The sequence below is a fragment of the Malassezia globosa genome (assembly GCF_000181695.2).
Source record: "Malassezia globosa CBS 7966 chromosome Unknown mgl_sf_9.1, whole genome shotgun sequence".
NCBI lineage: Eukaryota > Fungi > Basidiomycota > Malasseziomycetes > Malasseziales > Malasseziaceae > Malassezia > Malassezia globosa.
The window spans coordinates 114,257-130,792 of NW_001849862.1; the positions used below are offsets into that span (position 1 = coordinate 114,257).

Sequence of the window (16,536 nt, forward strand, 5' to 3'; positions counted from 1 at the left end):
CAAGTAGGATTTTCAATACCTTAGTCGACGCTGGAACCTGTGCGTACTGTTTGCCTGCAAGCAAGTTAGCATCTCGAGAAGAGGAAGAAAGAGGGATAGAAAAAGAAAGAGACAGAGAGAATAAGGAAGAGAAGAAAACAGCGAATCACTTCCTGGTTTCGTTGCCCCATTACTTCACGTTGTCTCTAAGCATACTTACGAGATTTGGCACGCGATCGTGTCATAATCCGATCATCTGGTGCAGGAAGTACATCCCCGTCCACGTACAAGGCTTCTAGGCTCGGCGTCCAATGCATAAATAACTGAACAAGGCCCTGGATGTGTACACGCATCACGTCCGGCGTCGTCACATATCCCACATCTGCAAGCCACCGCCTCACAAATAGCACAAGTGCGGACTCGCCGCGGTCCATGTCCGTCGAGTCAAGTTGCTTCACGACTGCATCGGCGTGATGCGCCATCAGGAATGCCAGTGCATACAATAGTGTCCATGCACATTCCGACGTCGTCGCATGCGCGAGTTTTGCGACAAGCGCATGCAGCAAGGCCGCCATAACAGGAGCAAGCTGTTGCCCTGCTTGTACAAAGATTGTTACAAGGAATTTGCCCAGTGCATTACCACACATCTGCTCGTCCATACACAGAACCCGCTCGATGATATGCAGCATGACTTGAATGGCTGCCACACCGCGTTCATCGCTGCATGCCAACACGGTCTCCGGGCACTTGTCTAGGATCATCACGAGACTCTGGATCAAGTTCTGCATCGCCTCCACGTCATCTGCCACTAGCATATAAGCGGCAACGCGCGGGAACAGCGTCGGAACCACAGGCGAAAGTGACGCGGCATCAGCTACTTGGAGCACGCTGCGGATCATCGCTGCTGCACTAGGTGCAAGACTCACCTCTTCTTGCTCCACTGCCAAGCATGGTGCAAGAGCTTCCAAGCAGACCCTGACTGTATGTTCACGGCATCCTGCAATAGGACACTGTACAAGCGTCTGCAGCACATACGACACAGACAGCTCTACACTGGGGTCCATCGTGTGCGAGTACCACACTTTCAGCACGGCATGCACCGTGTGTATGAGCGTCGCTAGATCTAGGTCGCTCGTCGTTGTACGTTGGGGAATGAATGCCTCGATGGTTTCAAGGATCAACACGAGCGTCGAATGCGTGGCATTTGGAAGCAAGCCGCCAAACTGCTTCAGCACAGTGCCTCCATCATGCTTTGTCACCTCTGGCTTCTCCCGTTGAATATTGCAAATCGCTCTCACTGCCGACAGTTTCACCTGCAGGCTCACAAGCTCATCAGGCGCATGGATCGTCTCCATCGCAGCTAGAAAAATCTTGCGTGCTACGTCCTCAGGCAGTGCCTCCACATACTGCGACGAAACAATAAAACATCGTCCACACAGGTACGCTGGCGCGTGCATCGACACATTCGGCAGGACGAGTCGTTCGAGCATGTTAGGAATCGAAAGAAAGTCCGGCTCTTCCCGATCTAGAAGAACCTCACTAACGGCCTCATGCGTCGATCCCAGTAGCCAAAGCTTGGCTTCTAGCGGAACCCATGCTGTCTCAACGTCCATCTCGTCTACACGCACAGAGTCATTCCCGTTCAATAACGGTTCATCGACCCACGCGCGACAAAGTCGGAGTACTGGCAGCGGAAAAGTATCGAGCATTGACTCCATCAGATCAGCCGTAGTTGGCCGAAGTCCCGCTTGGACATTGTCGGCATCATCCTGCTCCACATACACATCAACGTCTGAATCCCACGTCTCGATATCCTCGCGTGTAGCTTGTGCATATGTTCGCATCAGCAACAGAATTTCATTCAACATGTCGGTGGCGATCCCATCGCCACCAATGCCGTCGCGCACACAGATTTGTCGCATCGTCTTGGAACGAAGCTGCCGCATCAAGAAGAGGAGGCAGCTTTCGGCCAAAGCAGGCACTGTGCACAATACGTCCGAATCGCCATCTAGCATTAATGGCGGCAAGACACTGCGTTGTAGTTCTGATGCAATAAACAACGGAACGTATGCTCGTAAGTTCGACACAACCAACTGCACGAGTGCTGGCGCATATGCTTGAAAAATCGAAGTAAAGTGTGACGCTGTGCCGAGGAAGCTGACGATCTGGTGCTTGAGGCCCACCTCTTCCCACACGAATCGTTCCAACGCCGCTTCAGCACTAGCATTGTATATGAAGGCCTCCAGAAGCACTTGCATGCCTTGCAGCCATGTCGGTAGGTAGTGTGCTGTAATTTTCTCGACAGTTTCGGTATACGTGTCTTTCGCCATGTACATCGACGTGAGAACATTGGTGGAATACGTTAATACATCGCGCCTTGGTATGTGGCGTAATACGCCCATCAACGCCAGTGAGAAGGTCCTGCAGCACTGGCACAAGCTCTTGAGCAACCATCAGAAGCTGGTTCTCATCGAGCTCCACATGTACGAGATCAGTGAGGAACTTCATGGCGCCATGTACTTTGTCTGGGGCGCGCGGGTCGTCGAGCGCATACGAGCGAAGATACGCATGCAACGTTGGCAATAGTTCAGGAAACTGATCTGGAAAGTCGCAACTGCATATAATCGAAAGGAGATCAGAGGCCTGACATCGCACTTTTCTTTCAGCGTCATAGAGGGCGACAAGAAGCATTGCTCGGATCCGCTGTTTCGCCTCTAGGGGTGCGGCATCCGCTGCACGTTGTGCTCCATTCTCATCTGCATGACTAGACAGGAATGTGTCGAAATAGAGTGACCAACGCTTTCTCACGTACTTTTTGAGTGCAATCGCAGCTGCCTGGCGTGTAGAGACCGAGATGGTGGCGGTAGGCACACACAGGATCTGCGCCAGCATCGTGCCAAAAGAACCATCCACATCATTCTGCGGCCATGTCCCCTGCTCCAAATACTGTTCTGCCGAGGCGCGCTCGTCTCGATCACTCGAAAATGTGTGATCAAGATACGTCGCCAGCACGTCCATGGTGGTAAGACACACAGTCACGTGGGTGTGCACGTCAGTACAACATGTCTTTTGTCGTCTTTCTTAATGGCTTTGAGCCAGTGTTGCGTCGAGATTCGCCTTTCGTGTTTCGAACTCACGCTGCCAACAAATACAGGCTTAGACGTGTACTCTACTTATGATCGAGGCGCTTCGTGAAGACGGGGTGCATGGTTCGGCCTTGCTTCGTGCGACTCTAGCAGAGGCTCTATTTACTTCTCCATGTAACCAGCGTGCATCTTCCATACTCACCCAGTCCCATCCGCACTCTTAATATAGGAACTTGACCCATTGGGACATTTTTTTTTCCAATGCGGCCACCAGCGACGTACTCGATCCAGTTGGTAAAGAAAGTGTGTTTCCACACCAATGGTGACAAAATCTTCTTTCCACGGGATGTCCGCTGCAATGCGTAATCAGTGGTCTATGTAACATGTTCTGCTTGCCAACCAGACTGCTTCTCATGCCCCAAGAAGCACGACAAGTGTGCACACGTTCAATACAAGCCCTAACCAACACGATATGCTTTGCCAAGCGAACAACCGCTACGCGGACTCCATCTTCCAACACCCACCCACTTGGAGACAGTGACATAGTCTGTCACGTGCCTAAGTTGTACGAGTAGCCCAAAAGAAAAAAATTTCAGCCCCCTAGGATTACAACTAGCCTTTTACATCCAAGTAACCCTGTCTTGGACCCCTGCCTGCTTTTGTGCACAAGTCGGTGACGTTGACAGAGTCACAATCGTAGTAGCACAGAAATTTCGGGGAGATACTCTGAGGATCTTTTAGGAAACTTTTTGTTTATTGTCTCTACTTCCTTGTTATGACTCTCGACATCTTCCAGGCGTGTGAGCGCGGCGATACACACGCGGTCCGAACCATTCTCGACGGAGAGCCTTCCCTCGTTCACGCTACCGATGCCTCTAACCGCACTTTGCTCACGCAGGTTCTCCAGAAGGGAAACGTCGAGATAGTTCGCGAACTTCTTGCCCGGAATGCTGACCCTCGTGTTGCACAAGCTGTTGCGACGCCGAACGAACAAAATGCCGAGGCATTTGCGATTGTTCGCGAGGCTTCTTTGCACGCCGACACTCGCATGGCTAATAGCCAGTCATCCTCTCGTACGGGTTCTGCGCATTCGCCGACATCAGGTGAAAATGCTAATGCGCCGCCAGCCAACCTGCCACCGCCGGAAATCGCTCGTTTGATTCCATGCAAGTTTTTCCCCAACTGCCGGTATGGTGACCGATGCATGTTCCAGCATCCAATCGGCATAGCATTGAACCCAGCAGACGGCTCTTTTCTTCCGCCACCACCTGGCTCTCAGCCTATGTTCTATCCAGGTCCGAACGGCATGCCTCTTCAACCCCCTCCAAATCCATATGGGGTGCCTCCGCCATACATGGACATGAATCCTCCTGTGTTTCAGATGCCTTTCGGACCTAACGGAGCGGTCCCTATGTATGCCCCTCCTGTGAATGCATTGCCCAACAACTCAGACTCGAACATCACGAATTCGGCAACTGACTCTCAGCAACACAATGCATCGGTGACTGAAGATTCTCAGTCTTCGACCAATACCACGAGCTCTAACATTGCCCAAAGTACTGCTCCCCAAACTTCCGGGTCTGCAGCTCCCGGCTCGGCGCCTCCTTCTAATCAGGCCAGGCCAGCGAACAAGAAGACTGCCAAACCTTCGCGCTCGGATATGAATCAGCGGAATCGTATGAATGGCGGTCGTCCTTCTTGCGCATTCTTCGCTCGCTCTGCCTGTCGATATGCAAATGAATGCCGGTTCCCGCACGTCCTGCCTGACGGCACGGATGCTCGTCACTTGCCTAATGATCAAGAGGCGAAGTTGAACAAAAACCCGACGAGACGCACGAATCAAGCATCAGACCGCCGTGGCTCCGATGTTGAAGCTGGTTCTAACGGCAGCTCATCGGTCCAGGCAAATGGCAAAAAAGGCAGTGGTAATGCCCGTCGCTCCAGCAATGCCAACAACGGACGTGGAAAAGGCTCACGTCGCGGCCAGACGACATCTTCTCACGCAAATCGTAAGACAGTGCAGCGTGTACCAAACAGCGACGAATTTCCGGCCTTGCCAGGCGGAACGACTACAGAACCTCCAGCGCTCCAACAACAGTCTGGCAAGGCAAACTTTTCGGCTATTTTGAGTGCCCCTGCCCCACCAAAGCCAGCTAAGACGTCACCTTCAAACAGCGAAACAGCGGCCAAGTCTGCAGCAGCAAAATCACCTACTTCTTCCTCGTCCCCAACTGCTCCGGAGGAGCAGACCGAACCCATAACTGAATCTGGCAACAACAACTCGCAAGCCAATGCCCAGGCCCCATCGCGTGACTTTGCCGCTGTTGCGGCTACTCAGCCCAATGCTGTTACTGCGTAACTCAACTAAGTCGCGACTCGGTCAGCCCGTTGAGCTTTACGTATTTTCATTTCTTTTTTTGCCCCGAAAATGACGACGCAGACTTAGTCGCTCGTCCAACATTGCTTCTTGGCTTCTTTGACTTTGGTTTTGTGTCTCTTGGCTTTTTTGTACTATACGATGATTTCTGCCGTTTTCTTTTTCGGCCACTTGGAAGCAGTGCTTCTTCGACCTCACTCGATTTAGAAAAAAAGAAATTAAGACAAATTGGTAATCACTGAACTTTGTGCCTAACTATAATTTTGAAGAAAATGGATGAAACTTGTTGTCATTTATTGAGAATGCAGAGTGCGTAGGCCCCATTCGATAAGTGCAAGTGCGATAAACTGTTCTGCTATTCATAAAATTAGTAGGTAAGACTATTTTGTCACATTGCTTACCGAGTGACCATGGTCTGCAACTCGGTCCTACACAAATTATTTGCAGTTTCAAGCAAAGTATTTCCGTAAGTTGAAGCATGGCAAGATTCTCGTTTTTGCATTGAAGTGCGTACTTTCATGTCCACTATATCGAGCTTCATCATGAGCATGAGAATGAACTAATTGTTTGTTACGTGTCATGATTTAGCTGCTAATACTCATATCTGCAACCCACGAAAACCTGCTTTTTTCTGATGAGTATGACTATCGCGTGGATGTATGATCGGTCTTGAATTGCATCATCATATATATATGTATTAGCGTTTTTCAAGCAGAACTTGGGAAAATAGTTTTGCTACCGAGTAACCGATCGCAGAGATCCTACTCTAGCTATGTCGATGTCCGAGTCCAGAGTTCTTCATCAGATTAATGCCTAAATGCGCTGAATTCATCGCAAGTATCCAACTGTATGGGCTTTTCAAGACACTATATATACAAGTGCGCATGCATTTGGAGGTCACCCATGTGCATTGTGACTGCTCACGGAACGAAGCAAAAAGAGAAAGCTTCATTTTTTGGGCGATTACTTTTGTTCTGACTACGTTTTTATAACCTTTACCGCTCTTTTGAACATAAGTCGCCTTTACTAGTTTTTTTTTTCCGGGAGAGAACGAATGCAGATACTTAGATTAAGACTTTCGACCTGAATTAACAGAAAAGTCCGTTCGTCTCAGTCATTTTTTTATACAAAGCAAACGCGTTAATACTCGCCGCGACGTTATCTTATATGCGGTGGGAGGGTTCGTTATTACCCCCTACTCTATAGTCTGGAGGTGTCGCTAAGTTTTCTAGATCGCGTTTGCTAGATCGTAGCGATGGTGGAACTTCGTCGAAAATAGGTGCTTTGGTTCCTGTCGTGTGATACGCAAATGCATTGGCGAAATTACCAACGCCTATTGATTCTGTTTCTTCTCCACAAACAAATGGTAGGCATGCATCGAAAGTCTGCAAATGACTTCGGTCACATAGCGTCACTTGAAACCAAGTCGCAAACATTTTCAGCAGGAAATAGTCCCTTAGCACATTGAATGATCAAATTCTCATACTGGAACAACACGGGCTTTTCAATGCCCCACTCCCTGATTACGGCACAGGTTGTACTAGTCACGTTGGAATATATGACTTGTATTAAACGGTTAGTTATAACATATGTTAGTCCCCTTATCAAAATCCTAGCTGTAGAATACTTCATTGATACTTGCACTGGCTTCTATAAGTGCATGATTAATAGGATCCATTTTTGGGGAGCAAATTCAAACAAGGTAAACCTGCTTTGATGGTATTTACAGAGCGCCAGTAATGCCTTTCCTCAGCAGTAAACGGATCTATCGAACTATTACGCGAAGAGGCACCATATCTCACGCTCCATGAATGTATGCACAAGTCAAAATAGGCTCTAGTGTCACGTCTGTACTTGGCAGAGGGTTTATAACATGAAAGCTACATGCCCTTAACTTGGGCCTTAACTCGAACCAGCGACTGTCTTAAGCTACATCGCAACATGTTAGAGAATCTAATAAACACAAGTCCATATCAACGCGCACACATACCTGGAGACCATGTATGTCTTGTATGACGTCTTTGATTTCCTTGTTAACCATTCTGTGAGCTTGAATAGTTGACTTCCCATCGAATGCCTTGGATTTCAGCATAATAGCAAAAAAAGAGCCACATCCACCTGGCAATTATAAGGTGACAAGTTTGTACATACCGCTAATGTCTTGCACCTGAAGATCAGAAGGTTCGAATTTTTCAGACAAGATCTGGATGATTTTGCCTTGTTTCTCTGCCGGAGAGGCGGTATCGAAGCGCGCAATAGTCGAGCTTATCGGCCTGATCTGCCTGATATTCGGCAAACACCAAGGTGATTGACTTGCGAGAATGCGTGAGCCCGTGCTCATACGCCACAAGCTCATAATAGAAGACATACGTGGTGGCTATGAATTTGAGCGAGTGACGAGATAATCCAAGCGCAGCTGTTCTGACCAACCAACAGGGACCGATTAGATCGGTCCTTGTTGGGTTGCAACAAAACTGCTATGAACAGGAAATTCTCCACATACTGACTAAAATATTATGTCCAAATCGAGTCCAAAAGACCTGCGCTAGATGGCTTCACGAATAAGATGGGTATATTGATGCCATAATAAGCTATCGATCAGCCTAGAGAGGGTTATTAGAGCGTGACACGTCAAGTTCGTATATAGGTGCAACGGGACTTGGTTGTCGTAACTTCTCGCCAGCCGCAGCCGAGGGAAAACTCCCAAATGTGTCTGGATGGGCAGGTGCAGGAGACTCATCGAAGTACGCATGCTGCAGAGCATCGTGGGCAGATATTCGCTTGGATGAATCATAGCACAGAAATGACTGCAAGAGATCAACTGTAGCGTCAGAGAAGAGGCGAAAATGATGCCGAAGTTGGCTCCTTACGTGTGTTGTATGCTTGAATCGTGATTTTAGCAATGATGCAAACTCGGGCCAAGTCGTTTCCGTGGGCGACCCCAGCAATCGAAGAATACGAGAAAGCTGGTCTGTCTCATTCTTTCCGGGAAAAAGTGGTTCTTTCATCAAGAGTTCGGCAAAAATACATCCCACAGACCACATATCTATCGCTGTGTCATAACGCTTTTTGCCAAGCAAAAGCTCAGGCGCACGATACCATAGAGTTACAACAAGACTTGTCATGTCCGTCAATGGATCACCAAACAAACGAGCAAGCCCAAAATCAGCTATTTTGATCTGCCCACGGTTTGACAACAGCAAATTCGACGCCTTCAGATCACGATGCACAATCCAGCGCGAATGCATCAACGCAACAGCCGAGAGTAGTTGCTTCATCAGCGTTTTAATTTCGGACAAAAGAAATGGAGTCCGCATTGTTGTAAGCAGTGTCTTGAGATCATGCTCTACAAATTCCATGACCAGGTACACGTGGTTTATGGTATCACCCACCACCATCTCTTTCAGTTCAACAATGTGTGGATGGCGCGCTTCCATGAGCACTTGGACTTCTCTTAAGCTTGTGATGGGAAAACCAAGGCCTTCTTTTTCGAATTTAAGCTGTTTTAGCGCAACAATCTCGCCGGTTTGCTTGTGACGAGCGCGTGATACAACTCCATAGGAGCCTTCCTCGATCCTATTCAAAATTTCATACGAAGAAACCGATCCACATCCTTCAATGGGAAGATGCTGTGATCTTGAAGGTGCTGCAAAGGTATACGATGCATGAGCAAGAGACTCTGTCGGAACTGTCCGACGTCGCTTCGCGGCAAACGACGCACGAGCCGCTTCCCTCGCGCGCATCTCGTATTCATTGATGCACCGTCGCTTGTTTTCTGAGTATTGCTTTGAATTTGTTCGAGAATCCCATCCATTGAGCAAGTGCGCAGTGTCTTGGGATGCTTTCTCGTTATCTCGCATACTGCTGCAATCGACAGTCCAGCTCGCTCCCTAGATCTTCGACTCTGCCATAACATAACAGGTTTGCAACAGACTGCGAGGCAAAGCCGTGAACTTTCACGTGATGTGCCATTCGAAATCAACAAGACGGAAGAATTAGACAGGTCATTTGTGCTGCTACATACTCAGGTTTACGGATAAAGCCCCTTGTCATGATGTTGCTTGCGGCGCTTACTTATTTTTGGCAGTCTCTCCAGGGAGCGACTTGGCGGGCGGATGCAGGCTTTTCCACCAATCAACACTGCGTTTGATTGAATCCTCAAGACCGTAGATTGGTTCGTACCCCAAGATGCGGCGAGCCTTCTCGATGTTGTAGTAACGATCGCATGCAGTATAGGTAACCCGGTATCTAGTAAACTGTACAGGACGACCCGTGAGTTTAGAGAAGAGCTCGGCTAAACATGCAAGAATGAGCGCAAATGTCAGACTCAATACCACGATGCTCTCGGGGCTGTCAACATGACCGTTATAATGGTACCAGAGCGCGCGTGGGAAGTCCCAGAATGGGATTGGTTGACCATTGGTGATAAAGAAAGCCTCTCCATCAGCTTGTAGCTCTGATTTGGCAAAAGACTTGAGCTTCGGCTGCGGGTTTCCACCACAAGCCAAGCGAGGGTTTACATGGTGGAAGAATGGGTCGAATCGATTCCTGAACACTGGCCGAATATCGACCATATCAACCCCACTAAGGTCAATCAAGGGCTTGACGCTTCGGCAGTAGTCTGTTGCTGGCTTGGCTACATCTTGACGTTTAATGGAGGTCGGCACGGCACGAGCGTGATCTTCGTCCGTCATGCCCATCTTCAGCGGCAGGTGCTTGTCTATAAGCTCTTTCGTCTGGAACTTATAAGCAGGCCTAGGCATTGGAGAGTTTACGCCCAGGCAGTCAGAGGCAAGGAGGTGTGCATGAGCCACATTTCCAACATAAGTCCAGTCAAAAAGGTTGTTATTCTGTCCAATCTGCCATTTGGTGCGCTTGTTTTCCAGCACTTTAAAGAAACCAGGTAATGCTTGGCGATCACCGGGTCCAAATATGCCTGCGGGCCGCAAAGCAATAGTCTTGAGCCCGTTCGGGTCGTTGGCTTTGAGAACCATTTCTTCGGCACGCGCCTTCGTATCGTTATACGCATCCAACGGTTGTTCAGGATACCCGACACGCTCGTCAACGAACTTAAGATCATATCCATTAAACACAACGCCCGCACTTGAGGTAAAGATTAGCTTTGAAATACCAAACTCTGGATTTTTGCATACTTCAATCACATTCTCTGTGCCCAGCACATTAACTCGTTCATACACATCCGGGCCGAGGCCAGCGACCGGACTTGCGGTGTGGTACACAACGACAGAGCGGCTTTCTGGATCTAAGTCACGCGTATCTTGCTTTGCATCTGCAATAGCTTTACCCAAGGATTCGACTTTCGTAAGATCCCCTTCGTAATAGTGCACGTTCATGACAGGCTCTTGTGGCTCTCGGATGTCGCATGATGCCACTGCAGACTCACCACGTGCCACAAGAGCACGCAGGATATGTGATCCCAGGAATCCAGCACCACCAATCACAAAGTGAAGCTCTTGCGTAGGCGCACTTGTCGACATGGTCGCAGAGCAACAACGGTAAGACGTTCCAGGTTGCAACGCCCACAAGTCTCGTAGGCTTCGCGCTTTTTTCTTTCCACTCAGCACATTTACTGTCCTTGCCGTGTTGCTTGATTGTGCAGGTTATAGCCTAATAGACTATCTAACATGTTTCTTATGCACCGCGCGCCTGACACAGCTCTATTTAACGGTATGCACGTCGGATCGGTAGGAAGGCTGATCAAATACGTGTTCGATAGCTAGCTTGATCGCTCTCTGTGATTGTTATGTGGTATGCGATCGAGAGGCTAACGGACGCAGCAAACATATTTTGAATGCACAAGTAGCAATACGTGCTCCTTGCTGCCGGAAATTCTTTGATGTATGTGCGCACGATATACCTGATGACGCAGTGTCCTGAATGCCATGCCGAAACACAAACACACCCGCTGGCAAAAACAACAGAGTTGGCATTTTTGTGCAAAAAATGCAGACGAGCATTCCGGAAAGATATGGCCGTGTATGAACAAGCAGACGAATACTGCCCACACTGCGACAATCACTATGTACGTTGTTTGCGGGTCTTACACATACAGGTGATTGAAGCCAAAACGCCGCAGCTAATGCTTTCAGTTGAAGGAGATGACGGCCGTGTAGACCCAAGTATCATACGTGACGATCGGATCAGTAGCAAGGGTGTTGAATCGTCCCATGTGAACAAAATTGACGAAGGAGGGTATCAGGCAGCGGCTATTGAGTTCCAGCGTCAGCTTGCTCAAGGTCGTCGAAATGGTGCAGAACTATCGTCATCTTCGAGGACGTCTGATATACCGAGTATGACAGACTTCCGTGATGACGAACTCGACTGGGACTAAGCGGTTGAATAGACAAGCCCTGCGATGGGGCAAGAGAGACGAGTGTCGGAGAGTATAATGAGGCTTGCGTAGCAAGTAGTGAGCAGACTGGCATGGACAGTACTCAAGATATTCTGACAAGAAGAACGATATGCCTTGCAGCACGCAGTCGGGCAGCGCGAGTGCATGTCGGCAAAGTAACGAACGAGATGAGAATGTGGTCAAGTGCGTGCACATGTATAGCAAAGAAATGAATCATTGCGATATCACTGATAGTAATGGGATTTAGAATCTACGGCCAAGGGAACCACAAGCGGTTTAAGCGACATTCTTGATTTCTTCGAAGTACTTGGCAAACTCAGCGTCGTCTGCAAGGTCAGCATACACTATGAAGCATCTAATTCACGTACCCTTAAGGGGCTCGAAGACCTGCAAAGAGTGTGAGTACATTGATCACGCGTCATAGTGAGGGTAGCAAGCTCTCGTACTTACCTCGAAGAACGTGTCCACGTACTCCTTCTTAGCCTGCTCACCCGACATGCCTTTGACCTTGTTCCAGGCATCCCTGTTATTTGTTAGTGCAAAAGCTCGTGCAGTCAAACGCACCACTTAGCGCGGCCCGTCAGGTCCAGCATACCAGGGCGCTGCGTGTTGCAGTCGCCCTCGGTGGCCTGCTTGTACAAGCTGTAGAACTTGAGCTGCTGAGCCTGTGTCACCTTGGCGGGGCTGTTCTTGGGCAGATTGCGGATGATCTCGACAGCCTTTTGGAACTGAGCGTCACTCATGATGATGAGGTGGGTAGTAGAATAGGGAAGCCAAACTCAAACGATGCATTTGTTCCGGATTCCATGCCAACACATACATTGTCCAATGCGTCGAATCTTGGACCAGAATCCCGGTCTGCCCAATCGAATACTGCAATTCGTAATACCCTAGCAAGCGTGTAAGACCAGCCTTGTAGGTTACGATTTGCTCGTTTATGTCGTACATGTGGCATCGCCCGGCACTTGAACTCGCTAGCGAGACCAGTCTCGTTCGCGGTGGTCGAGAGTTCTGTGTGTCACTCGCGCCTGATCGTCCAGACGGCCTGTTGCTCGATTGCTGCTCGCTGAGCATTTCATCGATCGTCTGACCGGCAATTGATCGTAGGGGGGTCGCGTCTAAGTGCGTAGTCCCTTTTGTCTTTCCGGGTCTGTTCTGCTATTCATTGTCCATGCGTGCCATCCACACTCTTACGGGCAGCGGCACTCTGCGTGCTTTGGGCCTGTGGTTATTTATGGCTGCGATGAGCATGACTGTCTCCGCGCTTTCGTATGGTATGAGTGATGTGCGATTGAGCGTGTCGTCCTTTGATGGCGCATCACGGCTTAAGAAGTCTTTAGAGTCCGCCAACGACCTGCCAGCGCAGCCGGAGACGTTGACTATGGAGCCTGACGATGTCGTCAAGCTTACCTTTTATGCTACACTGTCCTCTGGCGAGAAGGCTGCAAGAGAGCTGCTTCCACATCAAGCGTGGGTCGTCATGCACGATGTGGAAACGAACAATGCCTCGTATACATCTATCTGGCCTCTTCAAGTCCGGGGCTCGTCGTCCTCAGTGTCTTGGAGCATGCGAATTGACCGGCTCAGCACAGCACTAAAGAACAAACTGGTAGAGGCTGGACCTGACCACACGTTCCGTCTATCGCTCTTGCTCGCTTCTTTCGCTAAGGACGATAGTACAACCGTTGAGCCTCTTGTGCAACCCTTTTTGGATGTGCAGTTCGCCCATGCCATGCTGGACCGATTTGCCTCTTCGAAGCCACTCATCTCGCGGCGTCGCGAGGCTGAACAAGAGGAAGGCTTTTTCCCAATCCCGCTGCACGAACACATGTTCCGTGTCGAGCCTTGGCAGACCATGCCGCCATCGTCATTGAGCCTTGGCGTTGCACTCATTGTGTTTGGCTTGCCCTGGGCTTTGCTCTTACACATGTGGCGCCCATTGATCCAAAAACGCGCCAAGCTAAGCACTTCCGCTGCTGTGCTTCTTTCGTGTGTCTGGGCTATGGAAGTTCTAGCCTTCCTACACTGGGTCGGAACCCCTGTGAGAATTGTCTTTCCTATAACAGGCGTTGCGATGCTCGTTGCACTCATCGGTGGACGTGCCTCGCTTTCTGAGACATGGATTTACCGCGGCAGCAACACCTCCTCAGATAGCGCCAAGTAAGATTCAGGATCCTTGCACGTATAGTGGACAGCTGTCCCGTGCCGGCGAACTTTGACCGCGACGGCGATAGCAACCCACGTGATGGCGATCGTATCCGTCGTAGAGCTTGGCTGGCGCCGTGTTGAAACAACCTACGTTCCGCCCCCCCCAATGTGGAGAGGCAGGCAAATAACATGTGTCGTTCTTCGCTAGCAACTGCCTCAACTGTCGAGTGAAGCGAAAGATCGGGCGCACAGTTAGTTGTCGCTGTTGTTCTCGGCACATTTGTTCCTGCCATTGGGTGTGCGCAAGCCTTCTTTGTGTCGCAACCACTATGGACCCTTCATTCTCTGGAGTGGAAGAGGTGTCTGGGACAGAGCCAGCAACCCATCATCACCATTTCGATCAGGACGGTAAATCAACATTTTTGCCCATACATACACTAAATGACTACATTGAAGCGGTGAGGCGACGTCGTGCCATGTTTCATCCACCGGAGCAAGCAAGATCAACCAGAAAGGGCTATACAATTGTTCCTGTAGGTGCAGCGTTGCATGGCGCCCAGATTCATGCGTTGTCACTTTCGATGGACTCGTCGATTCTTCTCTCTGCTGGGAGCGATGGATATGTACGATGGTACGATCTTTTCGCCAGCATGAACGGAAAAAACATGCTTACACAAAACCTGCGAAACTCTTTTGTCGAGGGAATTACAAAAGGTGGCGTGCTAATGACATGGTGGGGTCATGCCCATCTAAACCGAGGTGCGAACCTTTCTACAGATGTGGCAGATGCACCACTAAGTGCTGTTCACAGCCTGGCTTGCCAGCGAGATGCACTTTGGGGTGTGAGTGGCGGCGAGTCTGGAACGATCAATTTATGGAGTTTGCGACATCGGCCCGGGTCGACCAGGCACGTGTTCCACAAGCACACGGGAGCCGTGTCTGTGCTTGCGCTGGATCCTTCGGAGGAACACCTTGTGAGCGGCGGATGGGATCGCGGCGTCCATGTGCGTATAGCGGTAAACAAAGATATCACTAACTTTAGCAATGGGATCTCAACACGGGCCAAGTTGTGCGTTCATATGGCGGACATGCTGGCCAGGTGTCGAGTATTGCATTTCGGCCCTTGTACGTGCCGGGCGTGGATCCGATGCCTGATGTGATGGTACATGCTTCGGCAACGGAACCAATGGATATGGAGCTGGCTGAATCGAGCACAAAAATGGAGCTCGAACCCAAGGTGGAGTCGTCTCTGCTGGCAGATGACGACTTGGAGATGGAGTTGAATCGCACGCTCAATGAGCAGATGTCTGATGATAAGCCTGAGTCGTCCCGAATGATGGATGAGCCAGATGCTGAAGGTGAGAATGAGGGTGACAACGACTCGTTGTTTGGTGGCGAAAATGATGACTTGGGTGAGCAACAAGACATTACTGCAGACGGCGATGCAGATGGTGATATGGACGCAGATGGTGAAGCGGATATTGAAAATGTCGCGAATGCTTTTGGCGAAACGGATGCAGATGCAGATGCAGATACGGATAGCGATGGTGGCGTTGGCACTTCAAACGGCTACGGACGTGCAGACCCAAAAACAGCGCAGCCTCAACGCTCAGCCGAGCATGATACCCCCCCTGTGCCGTCGGAACGCAGTGCATCGCCTTCCAAGACAGCAGAACGCCCTGGAGGTGCCATTTCATTGCCAGGAAGGCAGGTGAACAAGCAGGACGACAAAAAGACGATCACACCGCAAATACCGAAGCAGGCAACTCCCGAGGCACCGCATCCTGTGCATCAGAACAGCGGACGCAAAACCCTTCCGAAACCCATGTTCGGCTCGATGAACATGGCATGGCAATACGACGCTGACGTATCTCGCTTTAGTCATGATATCATGCTGACCAGCACATTGTCGGGCCAAGTGATGATATGGGATCGGCGTGTTGATCCAAAGTCCTCTAAACACGGAGTCCGTGCACTTGCGTTGCCGGCAGGCACACCTCCTTGGTGCACGGATGCATGCTGGAACCACACTGGCGACAAGATCTATGTGGGTCGCCGGAACGAACTTGTCGAAGAGTGGGACGTTCGTATGCTGCCTGACATTTCGACCAGTGCGTCGCATCAGAACCGGTCACAATATGGCACGGTCCCATCCCTCGCACGTACGTTGCGGATGCCACGTGGCAGTGGCCCTGTCAGCTCCGTCGCTGTATTGCCGAACAATCGACACATCGTATGGTGCGTATGCCTGCCTGTCTGTCAGGTTTGCATTCTCGCATACTAACACACATCGTGCAGCGGTTCCTTCGACAATATCCGTTTGTGGGACATTGAGGCGGCAGATTCGGCGCATGTGCCGTTCAAAATCGTCGCTGGACATCATGGTGGCACCATCTCTCGCATGCGTACGTTCACTTGCGCACCGCATTTAAGCGCAGACATGCTTACTCCGACCATCTTTATTACTGTCTGACTTTAGTAATAGATCCTTGTGCGCGATTCTTGCTAACAAGCTCCGGCGATCGTGGCTGGTTTGCCTCCAGCACAGAAACGCTTCTCATGCATGAGATTAT

The 16,536-nt window shown here is 50.0% G+C and overlaps 8 protein-coding genes across 8 annotated transcripts; 4 read left to right on the plus strand and 4 right to left on the minus strand.

The window, feature by feature from the left end:
* Positions 1 to 185: 185 nt before the first annotated feature.
* MGL_3388 (uncharacterized protein) lies at positions 186 to 2,315 on the minus strand (the record flags this gene model as incomplete). Its single annotated transcript, XM_001729301.1, has 1 exon — positions 186 to 2,315. The coding sequence occupies one exon, from the start codon at positions 2,313 to 2,315 to the stop codon at positions 186 to 188; it is 2,130 nt and encodes a 709-aa protein (XP_001729353.1).
* Positions 2,316 to 3,840: 1,525 nt separating this feature from the next.
* Positions 3,841 to 5,424, plus strand: MGL_3389 (uncharacterized protein; the record flags this gene model as incomplete). The annotated part of the gene is made up of 1 exon (XM_001729302.1): positions 3,841 to 5,424. The coding sequence occupies one exon, from the start codon at positions 3,841 to 3,843 to the stop codon at positions 5,422 to 5,424; it is 1,584 nt and encodes a 527-aa protein (XP_001729354.1).
* Positions 5,425 to 8,045: 2,621 nt separating this feature from the next.
* Positions 8,046 to 9,185, minus strand: MGL_3390 (uncharacterized protein; the record flags this gene model as incomplete). Its single annotated transcript, XM_001729303.1, has 1 exon — positions 8,046 to 9,185. One exon carries the CDS (start codon positions 9,183 to 9,185, stop codon positions 8,046 to 8,048), a length of 1,140 nt encoding a protein of 379 aa, XP_001729355.1.
* Positions 9,186 to 9,512: 327 nt separating this feature from the next.
* MGL_3391 (uncharacterized protein) lies at positions 9,513 to 10,940 on the minus strand (the record flags this gene model as incomplete). Its single annotated transcript, XM_001729304.1, has 1 exon — positions 9,513 to 10,940. One exon carries the CDS (start codon positions 10,938 to 10,940, stop codon positions 9,513 to 9,515), a length of 1,428 nt encoding a protein of 475 aa, XP_001729356.1.
* Positions 10,941 to 11,087: 147 nt separating this feature from the next.
* Positions 11,088 to 11,794, plus strand: MGL_3392 (uncharacterized protein; the record flags this gene model as incomplete). The annotated part of the gene is made up of 4 exons (XM_001729305.1): positions 11,088 to 11,130; positions 11,267 to 11,301; positions 11,333 to 11,485; positions 11,516 to 11,794. The coding sequence occupies 4 exons, from the start codon at positions 11,088 to 11,090 to the stop codon at positions 11,792 to 11,794; spliced, it is 510 nt and encodes a 169-aa protein (XP_001729357.1).
* A 297-nt stretch (positions 11,795 to 12,091) lies between these two features.
* Positions 12,092 to 12,558, minus strand: MGL_3393 (uncharacterized protein; the record flags this gene model as incomplete). The annotated part of the gene is made up of 4 exons (XM_001729306.1): positions 12,092 to 12,141; positions 12,184 to 12,202; positions 12,266 to 12,338; positions 12,380 to 12,558. The coding sequence occupies 4 exons, from the start codon at positions 12,556 to 12,558 to the stop codon at positions 12,092 to 12,094; spliced, it is 321 nt and encodes a 106-aa protein (XP_001729358.1).
* Positions 12,559 to 13,064: 506 nt separating this feature from the next.
* Positions 13,065 to 13,979, plus strand: MGL_3394 (uncharacterized protein; the record flags this gene model as incomplete). Its single annotated transcript, XM_001729307.1, has 1 exon — positions 13,065 to 13,979. One exon carries the CDS (start codon positions 13,065 to 13,067, stop codon positions 13,977 to 13,979), a length of 915 nt encoding a protein of 304 aa, XP_001729359.1.
* A 1,131-nt stretch (positions 13,980 to 15,110) lies between these two features.
* On the plus strand, positions 15,111 to 16,247 carry MGL_3395 (uncharacterized protein; the record flags this gene model as incomplete). The annotated part of the gene is made up of 1 exon (XM_001729308.1): positions 15,111 to 16,247. The coding sequence occupies one exon, from the start codon at positions 15,111 to 15,113 to the stop codon at positions 16,245 to 16,247; it is 1,137 nt and encodes a 378-aa protein (XP_001729360.1).
* Between the last annotated feature and the right edge of the window lie 289 nt (positions 16,248 to 16,536).